The 17103-nt window shown below is 37.3% G+C and overlaps 1 protein-coding gene across 1 annotated transcript in view; it reads right to left on the reverse strand.

Moving 5' to 3' along the window:
• Positions 1-17103, reverse strand: part of ADCY8 (adenylate cyclase 8) — a 361242-nt gene that overhangs the window by 105315 nt on the left and 238824 nt on the right. Inside the window, exon 9 of the mRNA XM_027845527.1 lies at positions 4523-4623. Coding sequence (XP_027701328.1) covers positions 4523-4623 — 101 coding nt within the window. The remainder of the gene's footprint in view (positions 1-4522; positions 4624-17103) is intronic.

The following is a 17103-nucleotide window of genomic DNA, read 5'->3' on the forward strand; positions in this document are numbered from 1 at the left end:
CAGGAGCAGTGCTTGGGGTAAGGGGGCAATGATAGCTGGTGAGAGAGAAGGCAGAGATGCTTGATTTGTCTTTTGTATTGGTTTTTCTGCCAAGAATGTCTTTTGCACTGGAGATGCTGGGAAAAAATGACAAACAGGGAGTTAGTACCCAGGAGAAGTAAGGAGATAACAAGATAGCAGCTGTGCCAGATTCAGAGGTAGATCCCTGCAGGCTTTTTTTTTTTAACATAGAAAACCCACAAATTAACATTACCTATATTGTATTGTATTTTTATTTATTTTGTTAAATATTTCCCGATTACATTTTAATCTGGTTGGTTGCACTAAGGAGTTTTGCTGTGGTAGTCAGTTTGATGCCTCTGACAAGACAGTAACCAGTTTCCCTTGATGATGTCAAGACCCCTGGCCCATGTGGGTACTGAAAGAATCAGCAGAAATGATTGCTAGCTATGACTAGTGGTATTTATAGGATCAGAGTATCAAAGTTCTAGAGTTAGAAGGTACTTTAGAAGTCATTTGTGTCAACTCTTTAAGTTACAGATGAGAAGTCTGAGATCCAGAGAGGATAAGTGATTTGCCATAGCCCCTGGGAATAGGCAGGTGGCAGTACTTCTGTGTTATGCCTTCTTTAGACCTCAACTGGAATATCGCGTTCAGCTTTTTGGCATCAAGATTTAAAAAGGATATTGACACAACGGTCAGTGTCCAGAGGGGGCAACCAAAGTAGTGAATGTCCCTCAGGTGAAAAGCTGTGTTTAGTATGAATGAAAGACCGGTAGATGGAGACATGATAAATATCTTCAAGTATTTGGAAGGGTTTCATGTGAAGGTGGGATTAGACTTATTTCATTTGGTCCTAGAGGGTAAAAATGGAAGTATTGAGAAGGAAATGAGGCTTGATGTCAGGAAAAAACTTCCTTTCAATTAAGGATGTACAGAAAAGGAATGAGCTCCTTCAAGCAGTGGTGAGCTTCTCCACCTTGGAGGTCTTCAAGCAGAATTTGGAGGATCTATTGTCCAGTGACAGTCTCTTATAGTCAGGATTTCTCTTCCTTCCTTCCTTCCTTCTTTCTTTCCTTTTTTCCTTCCTTCTTCCTTCCTTCCTTCCTTCCTTCCTTCCCTCCTCCTCCTCCTCCTCCTCCTCCTCCTCCTCCTTCTTCTTCTTCTTCTTCTTCTTCTTCTTCTTCTTCTTCTTCTTCTTCTTCTTCTTCTTCTTCTTCTTCTTCTTCTTCTTCTTTCTTCTTCTTCTTCTTCTTCTTCTTCTTCTTTTCTCTCTCTTTCTCTCTCTCTCTCTCTCTCTCACACACACACACACACACACACACACACACATGCACAGGTGGGACTAGACAGCTGCGACATCTTTTCTAACTCTCAATGTGATTAGTTCAGTTGCTGCTTCCCTCCTATGGGAAGCCTTTCATGATCTTTCCCCACTTCCCCCTCAAATTAAGTGTGTGTGTGTGTGTGTGTCTGTGTGTCTGTGTGTGTCTGTGTTACATTCAGTAGACTATAAATCCATGATGACTTGAACTATTTCCTTTCTATTTCCTCTTTTTCTCTCTAGCAACATGCCTGATAAATGATTAATTAGAACCTTTTTATATTCCAATCAATATCACTCAGTTTGATATGATTACATGGGGTAGCGATTACAAATTCCGTATATTAGGGCCCCAGAGCTGTGACCTACTGGTTATAAAGTTCACTTGCCTAACCACAAGGATGCTGATGACCAAACCCATTATGGGTGGGATGACCTAACAAGATATGGAAAGTGCTCCAACTTATTTTTGAACCTCTGGACCACCCTCTCTTGCCCAACATGAAGAGGGGCTCATCTTATGACCACTTAGTGGAGATGACCCTTGCCTTGCCCACCCATGCTGTTGCATCATTTCTGGCCTTCCTGGAGGGCCAAAATCAAGGTCTATCAACCAATGAGACCTTGCATTTTTTTTTTTTTGCCTTCTCTGAGTGTCTGAGTATCAAGCCCCTGGGGAAAAGAGGCATCTCAAATTGTGAGGTTCTGAGGAACACTTCATTAGGGGGGCAATCGATCCTTTAATAAAGTGCTATTGGCTTAGAGTTCTGCCTCAGTGTTTTTTTTTTCCCCCACCTTGGACAATTTTGCATCCCACCCATGAATACAGAAGGTGCTTAGTGTATGTTTGTTCAGTTAAATAGAATGGAATTCCATTGAACATGCAACCCAAATCTGTCAAAAATTTCCCAGCACTGGTGATAAAAAGTTGTTCTAAAATTTAGTGACTTAATAAACATCATGGCATAGGACCTGTCATCCTGTGGGCATTTCAATACATAATCAATTAGTGTGATAATATACTTTTTTATCATTTGAGGTATTTATCTGCCTAGGTTCAGAAAGATGTCAGGACCTTAGGATATTTTAAGGTTCAAGGACAGAGTAACAAAGTTCCACTCAATTCAGCAACTCAACAAGCATTTATTAAGTGCTCACTGTGTGCAGAAGTAGAAGATGACTGTTATTTGTCTCAATTGTCTTATAGGGTAGAAAAGTATGTCTTCTGTCAGTTCACACTTTGTAATATTTTGTGACTTGCATTTAGGCTTTAAAAAATTACATTGATAAGGAGGAAATAAAATCAGATAAAGTCCATTCTAATCTATGACATCCCATTTTAAGAAGGAATTGTAAACGCTAAACCCAGAATAGATTTATCAGTTTGGACACCATAATTTAGATTTGTAGATAGCCATAAGTTCACATGTCTAGTTCCCCACAGTAGAAGACTATCACTGCTGGAATAAGCTAAGAAGAATTGTGCAATTATATATCTTACTAGATGGGCACACTTTCCCTTTTACTACTCTCAAGCTCATTCTCCAAAACTTCCCTTCTTCCCATTATGGGAAGACTACACAGGACTTAGAAAATACCAAGAATGACAACATGGCATGATGAATAGATTAACTCTCTCCAGATTTTGAGCTCCTGTGTTTAAGTGTGACCTCTGATACCTACTGTGACTTCAGGCAAGTCACTAAACCTTCCTAGGCCTCAGTTTTCTCATCTGTGTAATGAGGAGGTTGGGCTATATAACTTCCAACCCTAGTTCTATGGACTTAGCTACCTGTACAAGACCAAATCAAGCTAGGGGCTGCTCACCATTGCTCTTAAACTACTAGAACCACTGTATGGGAAGCAAAATACTTAGGCTCAGGACTGATAACCAGTACCTTTGAGGAGTTTCCCAAGCATGGGACACCTGCTTTTAGAGCCCATCCCTGTTTTCCCATTCCTCTCATTCTTTCAGATCCAGGTGCAGGCCATCTACTTTAGGGCCTCCCATACTGTAGAATTCTACAGTGGCCACAGGCCTTCTCAAATACAATCAATCTTCAAATATGCAGACTAAAAAAATAAATTCTCTTTTTCTGGACAACTCCCTTGACTAATGTGCATGCATGTTAGCTGTGTGACCTGGAGCAAGACATTTAACCTCTGTTTTTCTCAATTTATTTTACTCATTCAATAACTTGACCATTTTTTTGGGGGGGGAGGGTGTGAGGGGAAGGCACAGACCTGTGAGTTCATTACTGAAGTGAGACACTTTCTCTGTCAATGGAGAACAGCTGTTATTCTGGTGCAGGTTCCCCACCCCTGTGTCTGGTGTAATATAATCTTACAGTTTTAGGGGAGGTGCTTGGAGGCCCTGAGATGTTAAGGGACTTCTCCAGGGTCACATAGACAGGATGTGTCAGAAATAAGCCAGGAAGCCTGGTTTCATGACCCTTGGGGGCAGTTTTCTATTTCCTATGCCTCTCCTTACCACCTCATAAAAACAACTAGTTAGTTTCTGTATCTTTCTTGGACTCCAAACCAGATCACCAGCATCAAAGCCATATTTCGATTCTCTCTTATAACCCACAGAGCAATAATTAATAATTATGTGCCATTGTGATCCCCTTTTGTGTTCCATACACAGCTCTCTACCCTTTATATTGGACATGTACTTCCAGTGAGGAAGGCATCCTGATAAGGACATTTTTATGGATTGGCAAACCATTCAGACTTGTGTTTTGGCCTTGTTTCTTCTGTTCGGCTCATGAATACCTCAACATGAAATACAGAAACCAACCTGCCTGAGGAAGACATCATGTTATACAATATGACGGGACACATCATGTTCTCAGAGATAATGAGCAAAACAAATGGTGATGAGGCACTGATACTGTCTGTTTTGTCTAATGCAGTTTTAAATAATTGCGGCACAAGATTTCAAATGCTATTTTTTTTTCCTTCATTCTCTGAGATGGGGAGAAAGACTTGCAATGGCTGTGTAATAGAATAAGGATGCAGAGTAACATAATTAGAACAGACTCTGATAGTAGTGCCAAACATTTTGGAATGAATTCTAGACCCAATTATTTTGAATTCAGATTCCTTGGAAACAGGAGAAAACTGGCAAAATAACCTGCTTAGGGTCCTCACGTTGCTTGAATGACATTTCTCATAATTCCGTCTCACTGTATTTACCTTGAAGAAGGAAGCAAACTTTGGATTGCGGTGATAAAGAGAAGCACGATAAATGCACAGACCAAGTTCGATTTGAATACTTCATCCCTCATTTGAGAATACTGCAATGAAAAAAGAAGAAAGAGTTACTCAGCAGCTCAGAGTTTGCCTGGGGAGGAATAAAACTTGCCCAAAGTTTCAGGGAAATGAGCTAGATGAGTCCACTGATTCATCATTTTTAGAAAAATCAAAGGGGAATTCTTATAATAAAGGGAACTTTGCAAAGGATCCCTTTAAAATAGAGGTGTGGGACGTTATCCCAACCACAACCCCAAAGCTATCATAACTTATTTTCTTACTAAGAGGAGAAAAGAGGAAGGAGCATAAAGAATTTTTTCCTGATCATGTTATTTTTTCTCTTTTCTCTGAACTGAGCACTTTAAAAAAAAAGAAAGAAACAGAAAATCATGTCACCCACATATACAGCAAATTAAATACATAAGCTTTTTCATGAGTAAACTGAAAGTCATCCAAGGATCATGAGTGGTTTGTGTTTATATGTGTGTGGGTAGAGGGAGGGTTTGGAGATTCATAGGCCTAGAATTTTAGGACTGGATGGGAACTTAGACATCATTCAGTCCAACCTCTTCATTTTCTAGAAAGAAAGTGAAGTCCAGAGAAGTAGGCTACCTTGCTCAAGTTAGCATAGAAATTAGTGACAGAGTTAAAGTAGGGATTTTTAAAAAACATTTTTTAGCCTGGTATTATTCTGACATACTCGCAAGCATTCTGAATTGAATCATAGAGGATTAGTGCTTCCAGAAACTTAGACATGGTCTAGAGTAGTGCTGTGTCAAACTCAGACAGAAATGGATCCCTACAGACCATATATTGACTTAGAAAACCAAAAATTAAACATTATCTAAGTTGTATTTTTATTTATTTTATTAAATATTGCTCAGTTATAGTTTAATTTGTTTGGGTAGGGTTTGGGGCCTGCTGGCTTTGAGCTTGACACCTCTGCTCTAGAGCAACTCCTTTATTTTATAGGTAAAAAGATAGAAAAGATACAGTAACTACATATGGCATTTTTTCTGTCGTCTGCTTGTTTAGGCCCTCCAGGATGGCAATGACTTTATTTTGGTTTTCTAGCAATGTCATGCTCTAACCCTAAAGGCTTCTAAACAATTTTGCATTAATCAAGTCTAGCTACAACCCTTGACTCCAAAAATGAGGGAAGGAACAGACCCAGCCACAATTTATATGATTCCCAGGAATTATGATTTGTAATGAAATTGCTCGATGCATCAGGAAGGCTCAGATTTGCAAAAAACAGAATTCTCCTCATTAGAAAATATTTGGCTTATAAACTCACAACTTCTTTGGAATAAGAGAGAAAATTTTCCAACTTTCCAGAGACCGTAGAACATAATGGAACACCTTAGTTGGTATCTACATGTCAAAAGAAGTGATTTAGTGTGAAAAATTCAAATGGTTTTTTGGTATTGATTCTATTGGTATTGATGAATTTAACTATCAGTTGAGTTTTCCCTTACTCTTTTCCAAAGGGTTTGTTGCTACTAGGGATTCATGGATACAGATAATGTCTCAGTTAGAGCATTGACTGGCAAGACCAAAGTCATGGGCTCAATCATTGTGTAGGAAAGTTAGCTTCACTCTTTTGCAATGTTAGTTTCATTCTCTTCTCTGGTGGCCACGGACTATCTCCCTCATTGCAGCAAGCTATGCAAAGAAGGACCAGGCAGGCACAACTAGATAGATCAGTGTAAGTGAGCCTTAGTCATAAGATCATAGCTCTAAAGTTGGAAGGCACCTCAGAGGCCATCCAGACCAACCCCCTCATTTGACAGATAAGGAAACTAAAGTTCAGAAAGTTTAAGTGATTTGCCCAAGGTCACACAGGTAGTAAGTGGTAGAGTCAGGATTTGAACTCAGGTCCTTTGACTCCAAATCCAGTGTTGCTTCCATAGCATCATGCTGCCTCCTGGAAAAAAACAACATAAATTTCATGTCCTATTAATGGTGGTAAGTAAAACCCACTTTGTGTCCATTTAACTAACATTTCTTCCATGAAAACTTCCCTAATTTCCCCAGATGAAAATGATCTCCCCCTCAATTGATCTCATAGTACCTCATAGCTTTCTTATAATAGTCACATTTATTTACATAGTTCTTTTATGTGTGTTCAGACTCATGGTTTCATCAGTGTAGGGAACTTCTGGTGAGAAAACTCTCTTCACCAATGCATATCAGTAGCTGTTAAGGCAACTTACAGTCTTAAGAAAATTTTCTGGGATGTTGAGAGATCAGACTTGCCCAGAGCATCAGGGACTGGTTTGAACTCAAGTCTTCCTGACTCTTGGGCCAGCTCTCTGTTTATAATGCAATTGTCTCTTTCAATATATAGCTCAAAGGCTTGCAAAAGCCTTTCCTCATAACAACAACATGATGTAGGCATTATAAGTATTATAATCAACCCCATCTTACAGATGAGGAAATTGAGGCTCAGAGACTGATTAGCATAGTCACACAACTAGAAAATGTTGAGACAGGATTTGAATCCAATCATTCAGACTCAGAATCCAGTCCTCTTTACACAACAGTACCTTCCATATCCTAATACGTGCTACGGTAATTTCCATGCATGTCTTTTTTCAACTGTACTGTAATTTCCTTAAGAGTAGAGACCATGTATTATTTATATTTGTAAATTCCTCAGTGGCTTGCATGCAGGGTGCTCAACAAATATTAGTGGAATAAATCTGCTGACTCATTTAACATTTTAAAAATACTGTCATGTGCAAGGAAGTATGCTAATATTGTATTTCAGGAGAGATAAAATACATAAAAACCCTTAAGTTTGGTAAAAATGAGTATTATCTTGGAGGACAAAAGTTTTGGATCCATTCTAACAACCAGTTTACTAACTAGATTTATTCATTCTTTCTTTTCAAATGGGTTGGTGTGTCTAGACACAGTTATGATTTTGGAAGGAAGACAATATCTGACTGTCTCCAAGGAGAATCATGCAAATAGTTTGAAGATGATTTTTCAGGACAAAGTTCAGAAATATAAATATTTTCTATTAGAGCCACAAGGATAATAATAACATCTAGCATTTATATAAACACTCTAAGGTTTGCAAAGCATTTTACAAATATGTGTTTTATTTTATCCTCTTAACAACACTGGGAGAGCGGCTATATTCCCTCCATTTTAGAGATGTGGAAATGGAGGCAGACAGAGGCTAAGTGACTCACTCAGGGTCACACAGCTATTAAATCCTTGAGGGTGGATTGGAACTCAAGCCTTCTGACTCTAGGGTTTACTACACCCATCTCTCTGAATTTTGCTTGCATGTGAAAGTCACTTAATGTTGTTGAATTGGTCAATTGGCCCAAGGACCATAGGGGAGTCTTCAGAGAATCTGAATTCAATCTACTGCCTCATTTTACAGCTACCCAGGGAGAGAAAGTCACTTTCCTGAAGTTAGAGGAATAGTAAGCCAGGATTTTATCTCAGGTCATCTGACTTTAAATACACTATTGTTGACATTACGCTGTGCTGTAATGATCTAATCTTGCTTCTCAGTCATTATTGTATAATGTTCCTTTCATTACCCTGAATGTTGGTATTCCTATTTATACTTATTTATGCCCCCATCATAAGAGAACATTAGCCTTATCCTGCTGGTCTGATTGATGTCTTCATATGTCTTGGGTCCTCAGTCAGCATCATCATATTTTTGTGCTGTGCATTCTCTTCAACTACAGGAAGTTTCTTCAACAGCTTAAGGTGTGTGTGTATGAAGCCTTTCTTAATCCCTACAGTTGCTTGTCCACTCCCTCCCCAAATTTTATTGTATCCATTTTTGCATCTATTATATATAAAACATATCTAATTATATATATATATATATGCATATATATATGTATTTCATGTCATCACCCCTATTAGAATGTAAGCTCTTAGGGACAGAGATTTTCAGTTTTGTATTTGTAATTAGCCTACAAGTATGGAACACAAGTACTTAAAAAATTCTAATTGATTGATATCTTCAGAAATGAAACTATCACACACTATATCATAAGAAATAGTAGAGAATAAATTGGTCACATAAAGGAAATTGGCTCGTTTCTGACAAGGTTCATTCCTTGACCTCTCTGCACCCATTTAGCATTCCTATATTTTTCATCCCTTCTCCTCCCTTTGGTTTACCTGGCACTGCACCTCTTATAGCTCTCCTCTCATAACCCTGATTTCTTATTCCTCCTTTGTCTTAAAGATAGGTAATCCCCAAGATTCTATCCTTTGCTCTCTTCTCCTCTTGCTCTACACTCACACTTTGTTATCTCATTCAGTCCATTACTTCAATTAACAACTCTCTGAAATCTGTATTTATCACCAACCCTTCACCAGAATTCCAGGATAATATATCTAACTGCCTGCTGAATATCTCCATGTGAATATACTAGTTAAACTTCCAACTCAATATGCCCCCCAAATTGTGATGTTCTATTTTTCTCTGCCTCTATTTCTGTTGACATTATCACATTATTTGTAGGTACCCAGGCTCATAATCTCATCTTTGACTCCTCCTTCTCCACTCCATGCATCTAATAGTTTGTCAAATCTTCTGGCTTCCCTCCTTTGCTATCTCTCTCTATTTTCCACAACTTCCCCTATTCTTATTCTAGGCCTGATCACATCACAATTAGGCTTTTATTATTTTTTTCCTGCTGTAGTCTGCTCCTCTGGATCCAATTCACACTTCACATTAGTAGCTAATGTGAAGCGTGGTTTCAAGTGACCACATTAGTAACCTTAATGCATTGCTGTTATCATATCACTCCTCTTTTCAAAGACTTTTGGTGTACTAAGCTGACTACTTGCTGAAAAAAAAACAAAACATAAACATCCTCTTTGTGACCCATCCCAGTTTACCTTTATCTGACTTTTCCAACTTTATTTCCTATTACTCCTTTTTGAGTACTCTCTTTAGTCCAGGAAAATTGGATGACTTTCCAAGTCATTTCTCCTGTCCTTTTTTATCCCGATGCCTTTGCTTCAAACTATTTTTCAATCTTGGAATAGATTGTCACCTAATTGTCAAAGTCTTCAATTTATTTTAACGCCCAACTAGAAGTCACCTCCTCTATGAAAGCCTTCCTGACTTTCCTCTCCTCACTTTCACCACATTTACTAGAATTTCTCATACTTTGGCTGGAATATTCCTTTGTACTTTTTATATTACAGTTACATATCATTTTGAGCTATAGTTATTTGCCTCAATGTCTTCTACCATCACCCAAATTAGATTGTTAGCCTCTAGAAAATAGATTCTGGCATGTTGAACAGAATATCATCCCAGAATATAGTGTAGGGCAAGGGTGGGGAACCTGTGGCCTCCCGGCCACATGTGGCCCCCTAAGTCCTCAAGTGCAGCACTTTGACTGAATCCTTGGATTCAGTCAGAGTCCCTGTGGCTGGGAGACCACAGGTTCCCCACTCCTGGTGCAAGGCCTTGCAGATGGTACAGACTGACTAGTGTGTTAAACCAAATAGACTTGAATTGCTTATTAGCTGGGTTATCAGTTGAATGTGCATAGTGAGGAAACAGACACTAATTCCCTGTATTGTGATTCTTGTCTAAGTGTTCTGGAAGTACCTGGAAAAATGTTTTAGAAAAATGAGGAGAAAACAGAAATTTTTTCTTCCCAGATTTTCTCTTCAACTCAGAGATAAAAGGAGAATTGATTTTGGCTACAAAGAGCCTTATTGGTGACCTTTATAGAGGCTACAATGCAGAAAACTTTGCATTCTATTTTTTTCATTTCTTATCTTTTTAGTACTATTTGAAATCTCCCTAAACAATAATTCTAAATAAATGTGAGTAGCTGCTTTTATTTTTAAAAATTCTTCTTCCCCGTTGTCCTTTTTCTCCATCCCCTCCCCATATTTCTCTTCTTTTGCCTTCTCCTTCCCTTATTTGGCATTTCATGATCAAAGAGTTTCTAATGGAATACATTTTCTCAACAGGTTAGACTTAAGGCCTCCTTGCTAGCTGGTCTCTCATCATTAATGTCCTTGGCAATTATGGTTAGAGACGGAGAAAGGGGAGATTTGCTTTCTTCATACTTGTCTCCCGAAGCAATGTAAGGGTTGTTTTGATATTAGCTTTAGGGTGACTTTATGACTGAAAGACTTCAGTACAGACTAGGAGTGTCAATTTGTGCAACAACAGAAAAATTCCAAGAATCATTCTGGCTTTATGTTTCAGTAAAAACAATAAAAATGTTATTTTTCTACATGGTGGTGTCATTAGAGAGAAAAATATTGATCATTGTTTGCCAGTTGTGCCAATGTGTAGATGATCAACATTGGTCAGCTTGGCTATTATGATCAAAACCATCTTTGAAACTATTTTACTATTAGGGTATACTCATCTAAGTGTTCAAAGATCAGGGGAGAAATAGGAATTGCAAGTTCTTGTCCAACTCTTTTCTAGATGCTGACCTTTTCAAATAATCATAGATTTTTAACTAGAAAGGACATAGTGGAGCCAGCTTGAACTGGTAGCTTGGGAGAGCTGACTTAAATTTTCAGTGTGAGTGTTTATGCCACGGAAATTGGCAAATGGTGTGAACCAGGGCTTAGTTGATTATTTTGTTGATAGTCTAGACTTAAGGAAGTAATGGGGAAAATATTAATAATTCATATAACACTTAAAGTGAGTCCTGTATACATTTATTTTTGACTATTCAACATTTACCATTGTGCTCTTGGGATCTCAGGGGTCATTCAGTCTAATAATCATTTTACAGATGAGGATACTGAGGACCAGGATGGTTAAATGATTTCACCAGTGTCACACAGATAAAAAGTCACAGTAAGAGTATATTTAGGATCTTATTTTAATGATTAGAATTCAAAGTGAGAGACCAGGCCCTAAATTTTACAATGCCCAATTGTTTACCGTAAATTCACAAGGATAAGGTTGCAGGGTCTAAGTTACAAACTACTCTAGAGATCATTTAGTATGTGTAATATACCTGGTCACGTGGGAAGTGTGAGGGGTGACAGGCGGGCAGCTATAGAGGGCTATCCTGGCACCGTTGCAATTTTAAGGAAAACTGAGGAAGGCCTGCAGACAGGCAGATTCTCTGTGATGAACTTTTGGGAAAGCATAGACAGAAGTCACACAGTATGGCAAGCATTGATAACATACTATCTGCACCATTAGAGTGAATTGATGAAAACAAAGATCTATTTTATTGTTGAGAAAGGGTGATCTAAATGCATTGGTCTTTTTACTAAGAAGACCTCAGTTTGAATTCCAGTATTAGCAATGTGACACTGGATAAGTCACTTAACTTTTCTGAGACTCAGTTTCCTCATCTGTAAAATGAGACTAATAATTGAGGTAAGGGCTTTGTAAAATGCCAAATGCTTATATAAATGTGAGTTAGTTTTTATCATCGAGTCCAACTGTCTCATTTTCTAGAAGAGAAATGCAGACTGAGAGTTTAAATAACTTACTCAAAGTCATAAAGCTAGCTAATGGCAAAGTCAGGACTCAGATACACATTTTATGAGTCCTAATCCAGTGCTCTTTCCATTATACCCTGCTCATTCAATGGTATCATCATCATCATCATCTCTCACTTTTATTTAGTGATTTCAGGTTTGCAAAGCATTTTTTACACATTATTTCAGCCTCACATCCTTGTGATACTCACAAGATTCCAGTGAGATTGGTGCTATTACTATCCCCATGTTACAGAGAAAAAGAGGCAGAGAAAGGTTACATGAATTGTCCAGGGTCATAGAGCTACAGTGTGTCTAAGGAGAGGTTTGAATCAAGGTCTTCCTGACCCCAAGTGCACTGCTCTAGCTTCCATTAGACACTTTGCTGTTCCTTGTCCTCATTAACGTACCCAGACACTAATGTACTCAAGTCTTAAAAGATGCACATCTATGGGCTTCTTAATTGTCTCTAGTGGTTAGGAGAGAACATGCTTTGTCTCATTTACTATCTTGTAATAAGTGAAGCTCTTAACAAACAAATTCCTATGTGTAATCTAGATTGTTTCCTGCCAAAATTCGGTGACACAGTGGATAAAGCACCAGGCCTGGAGTCAAGAAGATTTGTCTTCCTGAGTTTAAATCTGGCCTCAGACACTTATTAGCTGTGTGACCCTGGATAAGTCATTTAATCCAGTTTGCTTTACTTCCTCATCTGTTAAATGAGTTGGAGAAGGAAATGGCGAACCACTCCAGTATCTTTGCCAAGAAAACTCCAAGTAGGGTCACAAAGAGTGAGATATGACTGAAATATTTTAAAAGTAGACAAAAAAAAAGAATTAGGTTTTGCTGCTTATAAAAGTTAACCAAAATACAGGTTTCTTTAAGATAATATAATCTACTTAACAATCTCTTTGTTATCCTGGACAGTCATGTATACTACCTGATGGCCTCATTAATTAGTTAATTAGCAAATATACAAACGTAAATGTAAATGTTACAATTATCTGAATTAAATGTAAACTATATGAGGGCAAGGTCTGTTTCTTTTTTCATTTTTATATCTCTAAGATACAATACGGTGCTTAATAGGTACTTAATAAATGACCATTGACTTACTTTGAATATATAGCTCTAATGTCTACAAATATGTGAGCGCACACATGTACCTAGGTAGATAACCAGTATTGAATATTGAAGGTAAGTGCTAGAAGGTTGTTTTCTTAAGTTTTCTTTATGTATTTCATTTCTGGCAAGGTAGAAAACCATAAGCAACTGTTTCAAAATGTAGACAGATCCACCCACAAAAAACAGCTTAGCTTCTTCCTGAAAAGTTATTTTGGTGGCCATGTAGTCGAACAAAAATGGGTTTGAGCTAGGGTTTGCTTCAGTTTCCTCGTGTATGTAAGGCTTGATTGGTCTCATTATTTTATCTTTACACAGCAAATTTATCTTTTATAAGGAAACCATCACGCTTGGTAATAAGAAGAAATACAGTGTAGATTATCATCTTTTCAGGGCCAATGAACACCATTTTAGTGTGCCCACATTTCATGTTGCAGACTAGCCTATGGTTACCTAAATTAATCACTCTTTGTAACTGAGATAGTAACATAATCTTATCATTTTCTTATAAAAGTTATTTTGTTAATAAATGTTACCTTTAGAATTTTTCTATATTAATACTAAAAATATCTTTGCAGTATGTATTTATCATTGCTAAAGATGGAATGATGGCTAATAAAAAGATACATTATCAAATACACATTTTTGGTTTTATTTCTTCTGTTAAGTTTATTATACCTTGATTAAGGGTCATCAGTGGTCATGGAAAAAATGAAAATATATCTAAATTTCTAGAATAACATTTGAATTTGAACTTTCCTGAATTTCATTAAGAATCTACTTTTAGGGAGCAGCTAGGTGGTGCAGTGGGTAGAGCACCAGCCCTGGAGTCAGGAGGACTTGAGTTCAAATCCTGCCTGAGATAACTGACACGTACTGTCTGTGTGACCCTGGGAAAGTCACTTAACCCCACTGCCTGCCCCCCCCCCAAAAAAAGAATCCAGGTTTAGACAACACTTTTACCTATGGAAAGTAGTATTATGCAGAGTACTTTAAAAATCCCATCTAGATTAACTGTCTACGTAATTCATTACACTTTAGTTATAGAGGCATTGTTCAAATTTGAATCCATAGCAAGTGGGGCCAAATGAGAAGAAGCCAAAAACATTTAGAGGATCCAAATTATTCGGATTTATCTGTCTAAATGTGGACCAGAACAGGAACTTAACACCTTCAATATCATTTTGTTGTTGTTCAGTCATTTTTTCAGTCATGTCCAACTCTTCATGACCCCATTTGGGTTTTTGTTTTTTTTTTTGGTAAAGATGATGGAGTGATTTGAAATTTTCTTCTCCAGTTCATTTTACAAATGAGGAAACTGAGGCAGACAGGATTAAGTGACTTGTCTAAGGTTCCGCAGCTAGTATCTGAGGCTGAGTTTGAACTCATGAATATGTCTTCCTTATTTTAATACCAGTGCTCTGTCTACTGCATCATCTAACTATCCATCAATAACATATCAAATAAGTTTTTAAAACACCAGCTAGAACATTATGTAGATTTCCAGAACTGCTAGATTCATTTGAGGATTTGGAGTATAGATTCTTTAATTCATATTTGATCTTTACCACTTACTAGAAGAGCAAAATGCTTTATGTAGGCATTTTTACATATGGAATGTCTTTTATATTTTGAAACCCTTTGAAATTTTTTATTTTAGATCTGCTCAGTTGTATGACATATCAAAAATCGTTTTCTTTTCATTCAAACTGAATCTAGATTCCAAGTAGGATATTTGTAGTTAATGATATTTTGGTCACCAAATACATCCCTGAGATATAACATAGTGACTGGCACATGAGATGTACTTAATAAATGACTGTTGACTTGCCTTGAATTAATTACATAGCTCTGATATCTACAAACACATATGGATGTACACATGTGCCTAGACAGATAGTTTTGGGTCTTTTTCATAGTCTAGAGTGAAGGATAGCAAGTTCAGAGTTTCTTGTTTCTTGGATTCATCTACATGAATGATCGTGTGGATTATTCATGTGGAAAACATCCATGCTAACTTTCTATGTTGCCTTATTTGAAAAGCTAATGAGAAGGAATATTAGCAAAGAAATGGAATAGAATTATGTTTTCACTTCAATTGTTAAGTTAATTGGTTTAAATACACTGTTTAGCATTAATGCCATTAGTAGTCAGGGGTAAAAGAAAATGTGTTTGATTATGTATGACAATTTCTGTGTCTTAAAACCTGAACCTCTATTTGCTCCTCCCCCCAAAAGAAAGACCTTATAAGAAGATACAAAGAAAATAATGAAAATTGAAAAGTTTTATTTCAAAGGAGAGAATTTTCCTTAGAGATGTTGGTTTGTAGTCATTGAATCAAATGCTATAACAATGGATGAGTAAATTTCCACATGGGAAGTCAGTATGAGTGCATCAGGATGATGGAAGTGATCAACTGTCTGCCATAATAATGCACAGAGAATTGACCCTTGTAAGAAAGGTCATAAGAAGAATGCACTTTTTCAAGACTAGATCCCATTCCTGATTAAAATGTCTCTTCACAGTTCCTCAAAGAAGCAACAGAATCCAGCTGATTTCATCAAAAATGGTGATGATCTGCAGCAATAGTGAATCTCTTGGAATTATGCCCACTGAGTTTCTTTGGGTCCACCACATCTTCGATATTTTGACAACCCAGTATTTGAGTAATAATTGGGTTGATAAGCTAACAACCCATATCTCTATGTTAAACTGAACACTTCTCAAAGGAGACTGGTTCTTTAGGATACAGGTAACCCAGAAGGCCAAGAAAATTGAACCTATTGATTAATCCCAAAAGAATGCCATTGAAGAAATGGGCTGCCAAGCAAAAGGAGGCTCATTGTTTAGATTAGAGACACTTGCAAAAGAGATGGGGAGAACCTTCAGAAAATGCACATTCATAACATCTAATTTTAAGAAGCTCTTTAAGATGCTATTAAAATGTACCATCGAAATCCAAGTTAAAGAAGAGTTAATTCTGATTTTAAATATCAACCTAGTTTTAAAGATGTTATCTTATTCTGAGAATATCTGATACAGTATTGACAGAATGAACAGTTAATGTCTAACTTTTAAGTTATTCCTTTTAAAATCTTTGAGATAGATTGATAGGATAACAGATTTGGATCTAGAAGGAATCTTGGAGATCATTTAGTACAACCTCACCATTTTTCAGATGAGTAATCTGAGAACAAAAGAGGATAAGTAACTACCCCAAGGTTACACAGCTAGTATCTTAAATAGTAAGGCAAGACCTTGAACATATATGGTCTGATTCCAAATCCACTATAGTTTCCATTGCATAGCTATGCTGTTTTGAATCTTTAATATGAAATTTGGGCTTTTCCAGTCCAAACCTTATTTGGGTTTGTATATCTCTTAGCAGAGAACTGAAGAATGGTAGCTCTGAGATACAAACTTATGGTAGACTCTGAAGCCTACAGGTAAATATTAAAGAAAACCATCCTGGTATTAGATAGAAGGACACTTTAAAATCAGGATACTTCAAGGATCAAAATACATCTGCAAATATATATTTATGTTCTTTAACCCAAACCCCCCCCCCATTAACCTAGGCTTTTAGCACACATTTCTGTTAATGTACAAAAAAAGAGGCCCCTTGAGGAATTTCTAGTCTGGCCAGAAGAAAAAGGAAATCCTCAATGAAAAGGATCATTTGCATGAGTTTACAGCCATCTGTGGCAGGCTTTGATAATTGGTGGCAATGACTGACCAACTTGGCAGGTAGCTCTAAGAGAAGCAAGATGATTTATTTGTCTTAGAACCAGATGGCTTGAGTTCAAGCCCTAGTCCAGTACTTGTTAGCAGTCTGACCTAGGAACATCTTTTAATCTCTCTATGCCTCCATTTCCTTATCTGTAAAATGGGATAAATAATATTCTGACTACCTATCTCATGAGGTTGTGACA

Source organism: Vombatus ursinus, unplaced genomic scaffold (assembly GCF_900497805.2).
Source record: "Vombatus ursinus unplaced genomic scaffold, bare-nosed wombat genome assembly UNPS02014973.1, whole genome shotgun sequence".
Lineage (NCBI taxonomy): Eukaryota > Metazoa > Chordata > Mammalia > Diprotodontia > Vombatidae > Vombatus > Vombatus ursinus.